The following is a 16,009-nucleotide window of genomic DNA, read 5'->3' on the forward strand; positions in this document are numbered from 1 at the left end:
TACTAAAAAAATCATAAACTTAGAAGAAACGTGTAAGAAGAGAAATCTTGGAGATTTTTGGAGATAAACTCTTTTCTTGTTTCCTGAAGCTTAAAATCTGGGGGTTATTTTCAGTGAAGGAAGTTAGAGAGCAGCACAGAGTTTCTGTTGAGAGGCAGGCTGCTGGGATGAGAAGTGTGTTTGCAGAGTGAAAGCTGGTTTCAGTAAACACCCTGTGAGAACCAGAATTCACCTGTTAAAACTGGGCCTTCAGCTACTTGACTTCAAAGTGACCTCAGAGCTGAATTTCAAATGGCTCAGTGATGGGGTGGAGATACAGGGTAGCACACGGGATCACTTAGGAAAACCTGCTGGTGTGGTTTAGACTGGAATTTAGCTTGTGGTTTGAAAACAACTGTTATTAAAAGCTTGCTCCAGTTGGAGGGTTTGAAATCATTGCTCCTTCCTCCACTGCAGGGTCTTCACATCATTTCTCCAAAGCAAAGCTGCCAGGAGAAAGCCCTGGAGATCAAGTGCAGTGCCTACCTTTGTTTGTTGGAGAGGAAACTGCCTTGTATTTAGTTAAGTAATCAGCTGCAGTTTGATAGAGTGAGGTCCCTTCAATAAACCTGGAAGTGTTTCCATGAAGAGAGAACAGCAGGCAAATTCTGCAGTGGAACAAGGTCAGGAATTCTGCTCGAGGACATGGGCTTGCCCAGCTCTGAAGGCAATAAAACAGGCATTGATGGGCTTCCCTCAGCCCAGGCCTGTACCAGGCAGCTCCACAGGCACATTTAGTGCCATTGTTTGCACCAGCCCTGGGAGCCACTGCACTTACACACAGAGGTTTATGGTGCCTTAAAGAGCCTTAAACCATAAACATGGCAACAAATGCCACGGCCCTGAACACAGCTGAACTGTGGCAGCAAATGTCTCTGCATGGCTGTGGTGAAAGAGCAACTCTGGCTTCAACTCTAACAAAGGAGAAAATTATATATCTGAGGCTACATGACCAGACAGATGAAATCTGCAGGGCATCGATACACAAACTGGAGTTTAAATTAGTTTTCTGTGACCCAACTGTAAACGAAGTTAGTTTATGTTCCCAGTTGTGATGATGATCACAGAATTATAAAATAGTTTGGGTTGGAAGGGACCTTTAAAGGCCATCCAGCCCAACCCCTCTGCAATGACCAGGGACCCATCCAACCTGACCTTTAATATTTGCAAGAATGGGGCATCACCACCTCTCTGGGCAACCTGTGCCAGTGCCTCACCATCTTTATGATAAAAAACTCTTCTGATATCTCATCTAAACTGACAGTCCTTCAGTTTGAAGTCATTGCCCCTTGTCCTACTGCAACAGGCCCTGCTAAAAAGTTTGTTCCTTTTTTCTTACAGCAGAAGTGCTCCAGCCCCTTTGTGGTCTCCTCTGGATTTGCTCCAACAGCTCCACATCTTCCCTGTGCTGGGACCCTGGAGCTGGATGCAGCTCTGCAGGTGGGCTCTCACCAGACGGGAGTAGAGGGGCAGAATCACCTCCCTTGCCCTGCTGAGAAAACCCATCAAGGACCCTTCCAGGTATTGAAGGTAGCAATGTCTGTGTGCTGAGCATCAAAAACCAACCTGGGCATTAAACATCATTTTTTCAATATTACATGGATGGAAAAACCAAGCTAGGAGCTGGACAGTGCCAGTAAGTTTCACTGAAACAATCAGTAATTGGCCCAGAAAGGCAGGAAACCATGTGCCTGATGAGAAGGGGAGCATTTTGTGTGAGCATGCATTGTGTGCCTGGTGTGCCAAGGCTTTGGCAGTGCAACACCAGCCCCAGGATATCAGTGAAATGCAGGAGCCAGGAGAAAGCCTCCATTCTGCTGCAGAATCGATGGAGGAGGAGCGCCCTGCCTGCCCTGATCTGTGGTGTTTTACTGGAAGTCAAAAAATGCAGGAAACCCAGCTCTGGAATTTTTTTTTTTTTCTCAGGGATTTTTTTTTTTTTCCTCAGGCTGCAGCCTTCCCACCTGAACGACATCTGAAGTTTTTCCACTTCTCAGTCTCCCCTAAAGCCTGGTCCAGAGCGGAAGTGGATACACCAGGAAGCTGCTTTTCCACTTCATATTTCCACTAAAATTTCTTGTTATTACAAAAGAGCACTTGATTCAGCAGCACCACTTCACAGCTCTTTTATAAATAGAGGCATTGCCTCTGCCCTGAGGAGCTCACAGCCTACACGAGACAGGCAAAATTCAGAAAATCAGGAAAAAGGGGATGAGCAGAAGGGATGAAAGAGGAGAAGGTGCTGCTTGGAAGTCTGAAGCTGGCTAAGGAATAAAAGCTTTGTGGAATGCAGCTCCATGTTTTCATCCCTCAGCAGACTCAGTTTGGAACAACCCACTAAATGAATGAGTGCAACAGCAACCCCTGACTTTTGAGAGACTCAAAATGCTGAGTTCATTAAAAAAAAAAAAAAAAATTGCAAAATTTATGAGACCTGGAGTCTATGACTGAATGAGAGATCTGGGTTTAAAAATATGAAAATGCATTTTTCATGGCAGAGCTGGAAAACTAAAATGTAGCACTCATCTCTCTATGCTCACGTGGCCACTAGTGGTCTTGCCAGTGAACATTTTAAATTTTAATTTTGATCAAAGCCTGTGGTTATTCTTAAAGAACAAGGCACATTGTGGACCTAATCCTACCCCAGTGGTCTAAAGCAGTAAGAGTTTTAGCATTGCTTTCAGGGAGAGGATTTTCAGCCCAGAATAAGAGAATCCAAAAGATGGTTCTGAATTTAAAAGCATGTGGTAAAATTAAGTGTATAAGCCTCTTTTTGTAGTTGGTGCCTGGCTCAGATCCATTTTTAACATGCTGTTAGCTATCAGAAATACGACACTGGCTACCCGGGTGCCTGCTCTGGGGTAAAACCTGTTTTTAATTGCTATATAAACTCATTTTATAACACGGTTAAAAGATCACAGAGACGGTTCCGAGCAGTAATTAAGGCATATTTAGCAAATATTAAAAATGGCTCAGCAGGGGAATGTTTAACACAGACAAGCAGGAAAACAAACAGCTTTTCAGTTGGAGGTTCTGCCTTATGACAGAGCTGTGGAGTGCCTGTACAGCAGTGAGCGAGATGGGGCTGTGGGGCTTTTGTAGAACACAAAAAAAGAGTAAAGGAATGAGCTGGTGTCCTGCATTAGAGCACGAGTGAAAGCACTGTGGTCAGACCATGCCTTTGGCAGTGGCCCTCCACAAAGCCTGGTTCACCAGAGGCATCTCAGGAATTTGCCCTAATAAACTAAAAATACATGTAACTGATGTTCTTTGACCCACAGAAGGGCCTGACATCCAGCCACAAGAACAGTGACCAGCAAAGGATGAAACCTGATACTCGGATTCCAAGTCGGTTCTCCTGATGGTTACAGTCCTGCATTGCAATAGTAAGATGCTGTTTTATCTCTTTTCATGCGAGAAAATAAAAATAATTCGCAAACTATAAACAATTTAAATGTATATATATTAGAGAGCGACATCAGCCTTTGTGAGTGCATGATGCCTTGTATTCCTCACTCTTTTAAATTTCAATTTCTTTTCCTCAATGACCACCAGATGTACTCCTGAGTGCATCCAGACAAAAAAAACTCCGGGTGTGGAGCCTTAAACCGCAGGATGAGCGTGCAGGACACCTCCATGAGGATGTTGGACATATCCACGAACGCTGGAACTGCGGCGTGGAGCGGAGAATTGCCCATCCTCGGGGGCTGCGAGCATACCAGGGCCCCTGATCCCTCACACCCACACGCTATTTTTAAACACGGAATGCGCATCCTTCGAGCGCCCGGGCCGGGCCCCGCTCCTGCCGTGAGGGGATCCGGAGCCTGCGGGCAGGAGCGGGGCCCGGCCCCTCGGGCACAGGGACCCGGGAAACGCCAGCACATGATTGATAACCGCTCTACCAATAGGAGCAGCGGATCCGGCAGCGGCCAGCCAATCGTTACCCTCATTGGTCTTAAGCCGGCACCCGTTCCCGCCCTATGCCTGAGGGCGGGGACGATGCTCGCCGCCGCCATCTTGTGTGTGGCATCCCCGCCCTTTCCTTAGGGGCTCCTCCTCCGTCCTTCGCCTTGGAGTCCTCCCTTACCGGCCCGTCCCTTGAGGCCGGTGGGGATAACCGAGAAAACCGTGGCGTAGTCGCCTTCTGGTGGCGGGCGGGATGTTGCCACGCCACGCTCAAGATGGCGTCGGGCGGCGCCCCGCCGTGGCGGGCGGGGCGCACGCGGGTGACGTTAGCGCTCCGGGCATGGGCAGGTGCAGGAGGTGGCGGTGGCCGGAGTTGGGCCGGCGGTAGCGGCGGGAGAGGAGGAGGCGGAGGAGGAGGGGGCTCGGACTCGGCCGTGCTTCGGGGACAGCCGGGACACCGCAGCGCCTCCTCTCCGCTCCCTCGCCCCTCGGGGACGCTCCCCCTCGCGGCGCGGAGGGCGGCGGGCGCGGCGCGGCCATGGCCGAGGAGCCCAGCGCGCTGCCCTGGTCCATCAACAAGGATGACTACGAGCTGCAGGAGGTCATCGGTGAGCGGTCACTGGGGTTTGTGGGGGTGCAGGGTGCCCCTCGGATGTGGGGGTGCGAGTCCGCTGAGGGAAGGGGGGGTCCGATCCCCTTCAGCTGAGGGGGATCCTGTCACACACCGCGCAAAGGAGTGGGACTGTGTGGCTTCCCCCTCCCTCAGCCATGTGAGGCTGTGAGAGAGTCCGTCCCCCCACACTGAGCTGTGTGAAGGTCTGGCGGGCCCCTCAGCTGGGGGGGGCGTCTGTCCCCCCTGTCTGAGGGGTGTGAGGGTCTGGGGTGCCCCTCAGCTGGAGGGGTCCCGTCGCACAGACCCCGTCACGGACTGGGACGGTGTGACCGCCCCCCCTCCAGCCACGTATGTAGGGAGGATGTGAGAGGCTCTGTCCCCCCGCCTTGCGGGGGACTCTGAGGGGCGTGAGGGTCTGTGGGACCCCTCTGCTGAGGCTGCTGCCCCTCCTCGTCCGTGTGTGCGGCCCACAGAAGGGGATGTGGGTCTGCCCCATCCCAGACGGGGATTGTGGTGGTGGCGGGGACGCTCCCCTGGCAGGGGGCTCCTCCCTGGCCTCTGCCCGCTCCTCTGGGCAGGATCTGGGTCCCCTCGGATCCTCGGACAGGATCCGCTTTGGGCGGCTTTGCTTCCCACCACGGTGCGGTCTGGGATGTGCTGGGGGTGAGGTTCGCTCAGCGGGAGTGAACTCCGGGGCTGGCGTGGACTGTCTCCTCCTAGGGCACCCCGGTTCATTTTGGGGCCATCGCACCTCTCTGCAGTTTCGGAGCCCCGCGCTGCTTTGGTCCCTGCACGGAGGGTTTGGTAGAGCCGCCCAGCGAGCCTTTTACCCTGGGATTTCGCCGCTGCCGTGCGTTTTCATTCATTGTCCTCAGCTCGAGGCCCCAGTCCTTGCTCTCTCCATTAAATGATTTTTTTTTTCCTTCTTCACTCTCTCTTGGCGTTAAGCTGCCCAGTTACCAAAGGCCTCCCGCTGTACTGATTTATTGGCTGTCTCGACCATTTTGTTGGGGTGTGTTTGAGGGATATATTGCTCTAGGGCGAGTGTGTGACACATAAGAGGTGGTGCCACAGGTGACTCTAAGGTCGGTGCCTCCCGTCTCGCCCTCCGGAGACTCGGAATGAAGCAGGAGAGTGGCAGGGCAGGCTCCCGGCCAAAGGATTTTAGGAACGAGGTTAATTCTTTGAGTAATCTTTGTGGAGTGCTTTAATTTGAAGTTTCTGGATGACGTAGCACTGTCATGCCCAGGCTTTCCATCTCTGCCTCGTGGGGAGGCTTGTTTTCTGTTGAGGGTTGGAGAGTTTGTGAAAATGCTGTTTTAAGAGATTAAATTCTTAGCATTGTTTAAAAGTAGGAAAGAACTAAAGCTGTGGAGTGGGGGAAATCCTTCTGGAAATCCCTTTTACTCTGTGGGATCAGGCTTTGTCCTCTCCCTTTGCTCAGAGGCAGCAGCAGTGCTTTAGGAAGGAGACCAAGGGAAGATGTAATCCTACAGACCAACCCTTTAAATCTCCTCTGGAAAACGTGCCCTGGGGAGGAGGATGTTCAGCCTCCCTGAGGAGCAGGAGATACAGGTGTGGGGAGGAAGGGGGAGAACATGCCACCAGTTTCCTGGGGAAAGAGAACTGAATTTCTCATAGGAAATACTTCCTTTTCTTTTGAGAGCCTGTGTGAAGGGGTGTTTTGTGGTGGCAAAAAGCAAGGATTTGGACCTGACTAATCAAGGGTAGGAGCAAATGCCTCTTTGTAGCTGGGGAGCGGGTGGGATGGAACAAAAGGGAATGTAAATACACTTCTGCTCTTGGGAGAACTTGCTGCTGGAGATGCACATCCCACAGCCTCAGGGTACTGGGAGACACAGAGAGATGTGTTGTCTCCTGTTAACTGACAGAACTCGGGGAGAAATCTGGAAAAAAGTGTTGAATTTCTTCTGTATCTTCCCTGTCCCTCTGCAGGCTGAGTTTCTGGATGTCGCCTGCTGACTGAAAGGTTGTGTTGGCATTTTGGCATGTGATGGAGCGTACACTGAGATGTGTATATTGCAAACATATGGTTTCTCTTTTTAACTTTCCTGTCCCCTGCCCCCCCTTTGCTCCTTTCAAACACTGCTGTGTCTGCCAGCGGCCTGGATGGAGATGTGACGCAAGTTTCCTAGCACGTATATGATTTGTGGGACAGAATGTCACTGTGTTAACTGAGCTGGACTGCCTTGCCTCCTGCTTCATGTCTCCTGTAAACCTCAAGGGTTTTTTGGTTGGGTTTTTTTTTTTTTTTTTTTGAGCTCTCTTTATAACTGAAGAGCTGTAAAGGTTCTTCAGCACTGAACAAAGAGACGTTCTGATGTGGAAAGAGATGAACCTTGTAGCGGTGCTTTTAAAGGATTTAACTCGTTTCCTGATGAAAAAAAACCAACATTAGTCTTAAAATTTAGAGTAAACTTTGAGATTACCAGCTCAGCTGTTTTTTCACATGGAATAATGGAAATCCATTTGCAGTCCAGTTCTTTAATTTGTACTATTTTTGCCTGAAAATAGCCATATGTGGCTTTTATTGGATGTGGATGGTTCCATAGCACCCAAGTGCAGGAATAGAAAAAGCAAGTTTCCTACCTGCAAAGAGAACCTGTACTGGAAAACTGCTCCCCTGATTCTGGCTAATACTATATATAAATAAAAAAGGATTACTCAGCACTGGGGATGACTCATGCCATTATAAAGGTGTGGATTAATATCCTTGTTGATTATGCTTGGTTAGTGTTAATAACTGCTGAGTAGCCTCCTTAGGCTTAAATAACTTCTGCTATATACTGAATCAAGGAACTTTGATCAGAGGAGAATCTGATTTCATTTTACAAAAGGATAAAATGCAGGTGGGGTAGAGGAAGTAATTTAAAAAGCATTTCAGTGAAATGTACCCCCAGAGTAGCGAGAGTTCTGCAGGTGAACAGGGCCTCTGGAGATGCTGCAGTTTTTATCTAAAAAGCAGAATCTAGTCTGTGCCGTGCTTGTGAAGGTGGTTGGTCTTCTGAGCGTGGATTGCATATAAATTACTGCAGTCTTCTTTTTGAAGCCTGAAAAAAATTCGACCTCATGCTGCTTGTGCTGATCAGATACTCACACATTCAGGTTCCCCTGGATCTCACAATTCCTCTTGGAAATGCTGGTAGCAGGAGTGAAGTTGGTTGGAACTGGGTCATTCTCGTTTTGCTACTTTTTTGGAAAGATTAGAGCCGTGCTGACTGTGGCTGTTTGATTTAGGAGCATCCCCTCTGCTGCGAACAGCCCATGCCAGAAACAGGAGATAAATTAGTGGTGGGAGTGCTCCCAGGCTCTGCTCCTGTGCCCTCTCTCCCCTGACAGATTCCTTTGCAGCGATGAGGACAGTGCAGGCTGCAGGAACAGATGTGGTGGGAGTTTCTTATCCCATCAGAAATCAAGGCTAAATTGAAAATTGAAGTCACCATTTTAGGAATGATTAGTTTTTTTAATGACTGTGGTTCAAGTAGCTTTGGAGTTGGGTTTTGCATGTGATAATGTTGATCTTTTGGGGCTGACAATTAGATTTCTATCTGTGTTTATCCCAGCCCTATGTGGGAGAACTTTTTTTTGTGGGTAGAGAGGAACTTCTTAGAATTAAGGTGTCTGCTCTCCCAAATTTTATCAAGATGTCCATGCTCCTCTGTCTGGTGCTTGTGTAGGAGTCTTGAGCAGAGAAATCACAGCTGTTGAAAAAGAGCAGCCTGGAGGTGCTGGCCAGGAGCAGTCAGGGTCTTTGGATGTAAAAATCAGGCTGGAATGGGAGGCTCTTGTCCAATGATAACTTCAGGGCTTGGGTTTTTTTGGTTTTTTTTTTTTTTTGGAGTGTGGTGTTCATTGCTAGCTGTGGTGCCTGTGCTGGCTGCAGCCAGTTTCACACGCCTGATATTTAAAACCCATTCAAGAAAAATGTTACACTGTACAAAATAGAACTGCCTGAGCTCTAAATGGAGTGTTTAGGATTCAGTCTTGGTGCCATATGTTTTGTTTTAGCATTTCCTCATGGATTCCCACTCCTCCCCCCCAGCTTTGCTGAGCAAAATTGATTCCTATACTGTATTCCCAGTACTCAGTCTTCAAATGAATTAACCAGCCTTTCTTTGTGTGCTCATTTTTTCCACATGAAGTTGGTGGAAAAGCCTTAATTTAATGTAACATTTAACATAATATAAAACAACTAACTTTGGACAATTGTAGATAAGTTAAAAAATGAGTGGTCATTCATAGTACTTGGTCTGCTTGGGAATTGAAGTGGGAGATGCTCAGTACCAGTTTTCCTGGTGCTTGGATGTAGACAAATATATCTTGTGTGATCCTGAGTGCAACAGAATAGCCAAGCTACTCCTGCATCCAGGCTACCTTTCCTCTGGATACTTGACACATCTCATCTCTTTAAGACCTTTGGTACCATTGCCCTGCTGCAATTAGAGCTGAGCTAAGTCACTTTTCACCTCTGGGGAAGTGGAAGCAAAAGGTGTTTGGTTGTGCACGTGCCTTTTTTTAGTGCCCCTGTTGTCTGTGTCCTGATAGAAAGGAGGATAAAATGCACAAGGCAGCAAAATGAGGGCTTACAAAGCCAAGCAGTGATGAAGGAGGCTGGCTGGGAAGAATATGTGGTTGTTAGCCTTGCCTGCTTGGAGGGGAGAGCAGAGACTGATCCTGCTGCTTTCAGCTATTCTGGGGGGTATTAAGGAAGAAAACAACACGCAGGGTGTTTCACGTGGAAGAGTTCACACTTTCCTGGGCTTGGTTTCTATGTAGCAGTTGCTTCCAGTACTGTTAGGTACCTGGACCCATTAATGTTTAACACTTCCATTTCTCAAGAATCCATCCAAATAGCTCCAGTTTAATGCAAATTTCTTGGCTGGTGCTGGGGAGTGTGGCTGTGCTGTGCTCCTGAGCACACCTGAGGGAGGGGTGGACATGCTGCCTGACAAATGCATGCCTAGGAGGCTTCTTGCTTCTGCAGCTGATGAAATCTTGAAGAGAATCAACTCTTGCCCAGAACGTTTGTCTATTTAAACTTGGCAGCATCTCTTTTCTTTCTGAGTGTGAGCAGCATGCCCACTAAGGCAGAGTCTGGAGATGTAATCTTTTAATAAAAGATGGAGCTCTTTAAAATGATGGCAATAACACTTATTGCTAATTGTATTAGTGCGTTGCAACAAACTGTGTCTTGGTCAGATTTTCTTGGAAGATTTCCCCAAAAATGGACAATATCCATCATAAATCTCTGCAGCCATAAATTTAGCTGTGGACATGCTAATGGAGTGCTTGTAAATTTGGTGTTATTAAACTTTCTTAATAGGGAGAGACAGACTTGAGGGCTTTGTGGGTGTAAAAGAATAGCTGTTGGAGCAGTGGAATTTGGCATTGCAAAATCTTTGAAATATCAGGATGCTGGGGCTTTCCAGACAAGTTCAGCCTATTATCCTGCCTTCCCTTTAGAATCAAACAACTGAGATGCAGATATGAAGGACTTGGCTCTCCAAGTTGCTGCAGTTTCCTGTGACTTCACCTAAGGGAGTTGAGCCTGACGTTTGTAAAAACCACGTGGAACTCGGTCCCTCTTCCTGGCAGGCCCATGGGAAAGCCTTGGAGACAGGGCTAGGTCCCTGGCTGACAGGCAGGCCAGGCTCTTAACTGAGCTCATGGCTCCTGGTGTGTGAGAAGAGATGGGCTACCTCTGGTAGGAAACAATGCACATACTAATGAAGGGAGCCAGACTGTGAGCAAAATCCAACTTGTCTGGCTTGAGTAAGGCAAGATCACTTCAGCAAGTGGTGTAACTGCAGCTGAGTGGCAGCAGGGATACAGGTGCCTGAGTGGCACCGAGTGAGAATTTCTTGTGTCCCTCGTGTGCGTGACATAAATGAAGGGACTGCCCTTAGTGTGGGGTTCTGTCAGCCCTAAGTTTGATGCCTTAACTTGTCTGAGCATGTTGTTTGCCTTGAAACACTGCTCATGAGTGGGGTTTTCATGTTAATCAGCACAGCCTGCATATTTCTTGGTTTTAACTATATTAGGTGGTCCTGTCACACTGTAAAAGCAGGTAGAGATTTGTGGTGATACAAATGCACAAATGAAAAATCCAGTACTTCTTTTCACAACTGCTCAACAGCTGCAACAACCAGCAAAGTTTTTTTTCCAAGTCCTTTCACCACTCCCTGAGGTTCTTAAAGACTATTATTTCCTGGTGTGCACCACTGCACACAGAATTCTTGTTTAATGTGATTTTTCTTGTAATGAAGAGAAATTCCATCCTGGAAAAAGTATTTGGTTATGTATCAACCTCCATCAAACTGGAGTCTAATGTGCCTTTCCAGGATTTCTGAGACCACTTTGGTTCTACACACTGCTAAGTCTGCAGGGGATGATTCTCTTCCACTCCTAAAGGCTTCAAGATCCCATCTGTGAATGAAGTGCAGAATAAATTCAGAGCACTGATTCACTTTCTCACCAAATTACCATATTAGGCAAATCTTCCTTTCACCTCCCATCCCTTACAGTTTTATACAGCTTGTGCTGCATGCTTGTGAAACGACACCTTCAAAGTCTGATAACTCAGTCAAATTAAAATGCATTTGTGAGGGAATACAAAAAAGTTTTTCTGAATGAGGTTTTAATTTTTTGCCAGATTTCAATTTTCTGCTCCAACTGCCTTGTCTTGAGAGTTTGGGGCGAGGGAGAGAAACAAAATTAGTGTTTTCTTTCATTTCACTGTTCCATGCTAGGCTGACTTTATAGCATTCTCCCAGTGGATATTTCCTTTGGGCAGGAAATGAGCCTATGTAAATTCATTCTGGAAAGAAAAGGTACAAGCAGCTGTTAAAGAATAGTGTGAATTGAAATCCTTCAGTGATCATCTCTTACTGTAGTAAACTCTCCTTGGGTTTTGCCAGAGTTTTACTGTTTTATAGTCATGAATGGTAATTTAAGGACAAACTTTACTCTTATTGCTAGCACCTTGCTATTAATAAACCTGTGTGGGAGGATGCTGTTTCCACTTCATCCATCCACAGAGTTGAATTAAGTTAAAACTGCAGAGTGAAAATTTGACCTTGAGTACCCACCTCACTTCTGGTGAGATCTGAGTGAGCACGTGGCTTGTCCAGTGGAATCCTCTGCTGGCTTGTTGTGTGGAAGAATTGAAGCTGGCTTTTGCCTTAGAGCAGAGCTAATTGACAAATTTTACAGTTCATTACAGGGGAGGGTGTTGTCAGGTAGGAAAATGTCTAAAAAAACTCTGTGTGAATGTGGAATTGTGTTGAGGTACTTGTGGCAGGGTGTGAGATTATTGCATCTTGGGGCAGTTCAACATATGTTTTGTAAAACTAATGGTTTACTAAATATTGGATGAAAGCTCCATAATTACTGTTGGACAGGTTGTGCATTTTCAATTTTGATTCTCTCTGAGCTAGGCTCTTGTTCATTTTCACTCTTCAGGGGATTTTAAGTCCATTTCCTTAAGTTCTGGGGTTCATTCCAGCTTTTCTGAAAAGGAAGCCTTGAAAACAGTGCAGAGGCTATTGGAAAATGATGGTGTTTGAAAAGTGAGAGAGCACAATAATGGCTGGGGGATGAGAGCACTTACAGAATATTTTTCTTAGCAAAATTCTGGGCTCGGCTGTGCTCTGAGCTGATACCTGTTGAGGTAAGTGGGGCACTGAAACTGCAGCTGGGAATTTCAGGCTGTCTCCAGCTTCAGGCAGGCAACACAGTACTAGGTTATCTGGATGTCTTGAAAATTCATCAATTCAAGACCATGTTCTTGTTGTGGAGTAAACACCTTTCCTGCAAAATCCACGGAGATGCATTTAATGATGTCAATTTTTAGAGCAAAAGCAGAAAGCTCCTGTCACTTGGCTGAGACACAGCTAGTGAGGACTCCCAGGGTGGTGGAGTTCAGTCCCCTGCTCTGGCTGATGCCAAACTGTATAATCCCTATACGGAATTAATGAATGCTTGTGCTGGAAATGGCACATGGGGGAATTACTGACACACGTCCTATTAAACACTCAAACCTCCCTGTGACCCTGTCACTGCTGGGTGAAACAGCTGCTTAATGGATTCCCCACGACAGTGGGAAGTAACAATGCCTTGTCTTTCACAGCACGTGGCTGAGGCTTGGTGGTTTTCTTACCCTACTTGCTTTATGTTCAGGCTGTGTCTGCAAGGACAGTTCCCTCTGAAGGTGCAGGAAAGCCGAACCTTGGTATTTGTGCTGTCTCCAAACATTAAAGGTGTTGATACAAAAGTCTCCAGTTTGTGATTCCTCAAGATTTACCAGTGGAAATGGAGTTCTTTGGAAACTTGATGTGTTATGTCTTTAGTTCCTAGGCCACTTTGTGACCCTTTCTATTTCTCACCATGTGAAGTTGTCATAAAATCGTAGAGTCATGGGATCGTTCAGATTGGAAAAAACTTTTTCCATCATCAAGTCCAGTCAATTACCCTGCACCATTGTGGTCACCACTAAACCCTGTCCCCAGGTACCACATCCAGCGTTTTTTGAACACTCCCAGGCATGGTGATTCCACCACTTTCCTGGGCAGCCTGTTCCAATGCCTGACTGCCCTTTCAATGAAGGTGCTTTTCCTAATATCTGATATAACCCTCCCGTGGTGCAGCTTGAGGCCATTTCCTCTCACGCTCTCACTTGTTACCTGGGAGAAGAGACTGACTCCCACCTTGCTGCAGCCTCCTTTCAAGGAGTTCCAGAGGACAGTAAGGTTACCTCAGGAGCAGCAAGCAAGTTGAAAGGTGAAGCCATAAGTTCCATCTTTCATTAAAGTAAAAATAATCATTGAGGATGCCAATTGCTGTCTAATAAATAGCTTGGTATTAACAGCTAATAAATACCTTGGTATTGACTTGCAGCAAACTATACTTCACTGGAAAAAGCATCTTGAGCATGAACAGGTTTCCTGTTGAACAACTCACCAATGCATATCTTATTTGAACAGCTGAGAGGCCTGATGAACTGGCAAGCTCAGCTCAGTTATTTGTCCAGACCCTAAGGCTCAGGATAGTTCTCATTACTCTTGGTTAAAGAATGTAATTTTTAACTAGTGGGCTAATCTTTTGTGCTGAACGGACTAAGAGATGCAGAAAATCTTTACTAGATCAAGATATTTGCTGAAAAGAAAGGATAGTAGCCTTTGAGAGAGGGTATATCTGATACTTAAAAGCTTATTTACCTAAAATAACCACGGTACTATCAAACATCTGCACTGTAAGCAGGCAGATTGTTCTGTTAAGTGGAAACGTGGCCAAATAAAATATCCTCTACAGCTGACAATTACATTTGAGACAGAGTTCAGAGATAAAAATTGGGAGGGAAGAAAGGAGAACACTGGCTTGGCTACTGTACCAGTGCTGTGTTTTGAGCCTTGGTAATACCTGATGACAGCCAGCATGATATTTACATTGCTGCATATACCATAAAGGCAACTGACAGTGATTAAAAGGGAAGGATGAACTTTCTCCACTAAAGTTGCTGTGTTTGGAAATGAGATGTTTGAGCCTGCTTTCCATCGTGTAGAATTAGCACTGCATAGCTGCAGTGCCCTTTAAATTAGCCAGAGATGTTGGCACAAAATCAAATAAATATAATTGGTTTCAAACTAAAAATCTAATTTAGGCATGCTAATAGCATCTTAAGTAAATGTGGCAGGTCACGCAGGACTTGTGTAACTGGCCCTTGGAGCTTACTGTACTTACTGCCAGGGGGAGAATGGGCTCTGAGGTGTTCCCCAAATCACCTGGGTACCTTGGACAGCTGGAGGCTGTTTTATCAAAGGCATGATGGGAATGGCTGCTAGTCTGGACTTATCTGGGATATCCTGAGGGCTGTGGGGGTCAGGCACAGAGCCAAGAGCAGCACCCTCTGCCACCCTCTCTCCCGTGCTCTGGTGTTTGCAGTGGAAATTTTGGAGCAATGTCAGATGGGCTGAAGCTCCTCCCTGGCAATCCTCTCTGCTGATGCCTTCTGTGGCCAGTGGCTTTTGCCCTGCTCTTTGTTGTCCTTGCTGGTCCTGCTCTGGTTGCAGTCTGGTGCTGGGGGGCTGCAGCTCTCTCACAGGGAGGCAGTGGAAGGCTCGCCTTGGCTGCGTGTGCGCGGGCTGGTGCCTGCAGATGAGCTCAAACAGCAAAGTGACCCGGTGACAACTTTGTCACGTATCTTGCTGACATGCTTTGCATGGCCAACACTATTCCTCTCCCTGTGTTCCAGTCCTGGCCTGTTTTGTATTGACAGGCTGACCATTTTCTCTCCAAACCTGTCACTTCCCTGCTTAGTCTGTGAGGATTCTTAACCGGAATGTTTGCCGAAGGTGGGAAACAGACGACATTTTTCTGTGTTCAGGGCCTAAGAGATACTGAAAGATTTGTGAGAGAACAATGCAGTGTGGGGTGGGGTGAAGATTTCCATAAGACTCCCCTTCCTTTCTGCAGAAACCTTGGCATTGAGTCATTTAGATTACAGTACCTAACCTCTCTCCAGCTTAGAAATGAATGCCATTTATTTATTTATAGTTTAGAGTTCAGTGGGGCCATGGGGAGATGTACCTAGCTTGGGGTATTGCCCATCAGTTGCTGATGGCTCTGAAAATAATACTGGACTTCTTACAAGTGATTGGATTTGGGTTTATATTCCTTCCTCTGAGTCTGAGACGTGAATTAAAGACTTGGGCAACAGGTCTGCAGCATTGAGTGTTTCTGTATTGATGGACCACTGGAGGGGAAGCATGTTTTAACAAGTGCTGGCAGCGCTGTGTGATCTTTGCTGGCTTATCATCCTTCTCCACTGTACATGGAGCACTAGGAGTCTTGAGAAATACATTGTCTTACATGGGCAGAAACCTCTGAGCTCTGGACATGGTGTGTGGTTTTCAGTGGTATTCTCAACTGTGAGAGCCCTTGTCAAGATGGTGAATAACTCACTGTCAGCAAGTTTATGTGCTGTTCAAATGTTTTGGCTGTATTTCTAATTGGCCAGCAGACTTTCAGAATATGCTTCTCCTTATTCTCTGAAACTCTTTGAGCATGCTTGATTAATGCTGGAATATCAGTTGTCTGTTGGACACTGCAGATGCTGACATAAATTGAGCAAAGGCTCTCAATATTTGAGAAAGACATAATGGTGTCTTAATAACAGAAATCCCTTGTATTGTACTATTTGAAATCTTTGGCCTCACAACTTGCACAGAATCTCAAACTACTTGAGCTCTGGATGTACTGGAATAAATGACAGAGAGGTTTGCAAAGCTATACACCTGCAAATGAAACAAACAGGAACTCAGGAGTGAAAACTGCTTTTTCCTATTCCTCTTCCAGCTCTTCAGTAGAAGGTCTGTAGTCATCAGATGTGCTGGTGTGAAATGGAAGTCACTTGTATTTAAGTCTTAATTCTCT

General features: G+C 46.6%; 1 protein-coding gene across 1 annotated transcript in view; it reads left to right on the forward strand.

Moving 5' to 3' along the window:
- The first annotated feature begins 4,264 nt into the window (after window positions 1-4,264).
- The window catches only part of OXSR1 (oxidative stress responsive kinase 1), an 88,392-nt gene continuing 76,647 nt past the window's right edge, over window positions 4,265-16,009 (forward strand). Inside the window, exon 1 of the mRNA XM_054636721.2 lies at window positions 4,265-4,553. Within this exon, the coding sequence (XP_054492696.1) occupies window positions 4,484-4,553 (70 nt within the window). The 5' untranslated portion in view covers window positions 4,265-4,483. The remainder of the gene's footprint in view (window positions 4,554-16,009) is intronic.

This window comes from Agelaius phoeniceus, chromosome 1 (genome assembly GCF_051311805.1).
Source record: "Agelaius phoeniceus isolate bAgePho1 chromosome 1, bAgePho1.hap1, whole genome shotgun sequence".
In the NCBI taxonomy this organism is placed as follows: domain Eukaryota; kingdom Metazoa; phylum Chordata; class Aves; order Passeriformes; family Icteridae; genus Agelaius; species Agelaius phoeniceus.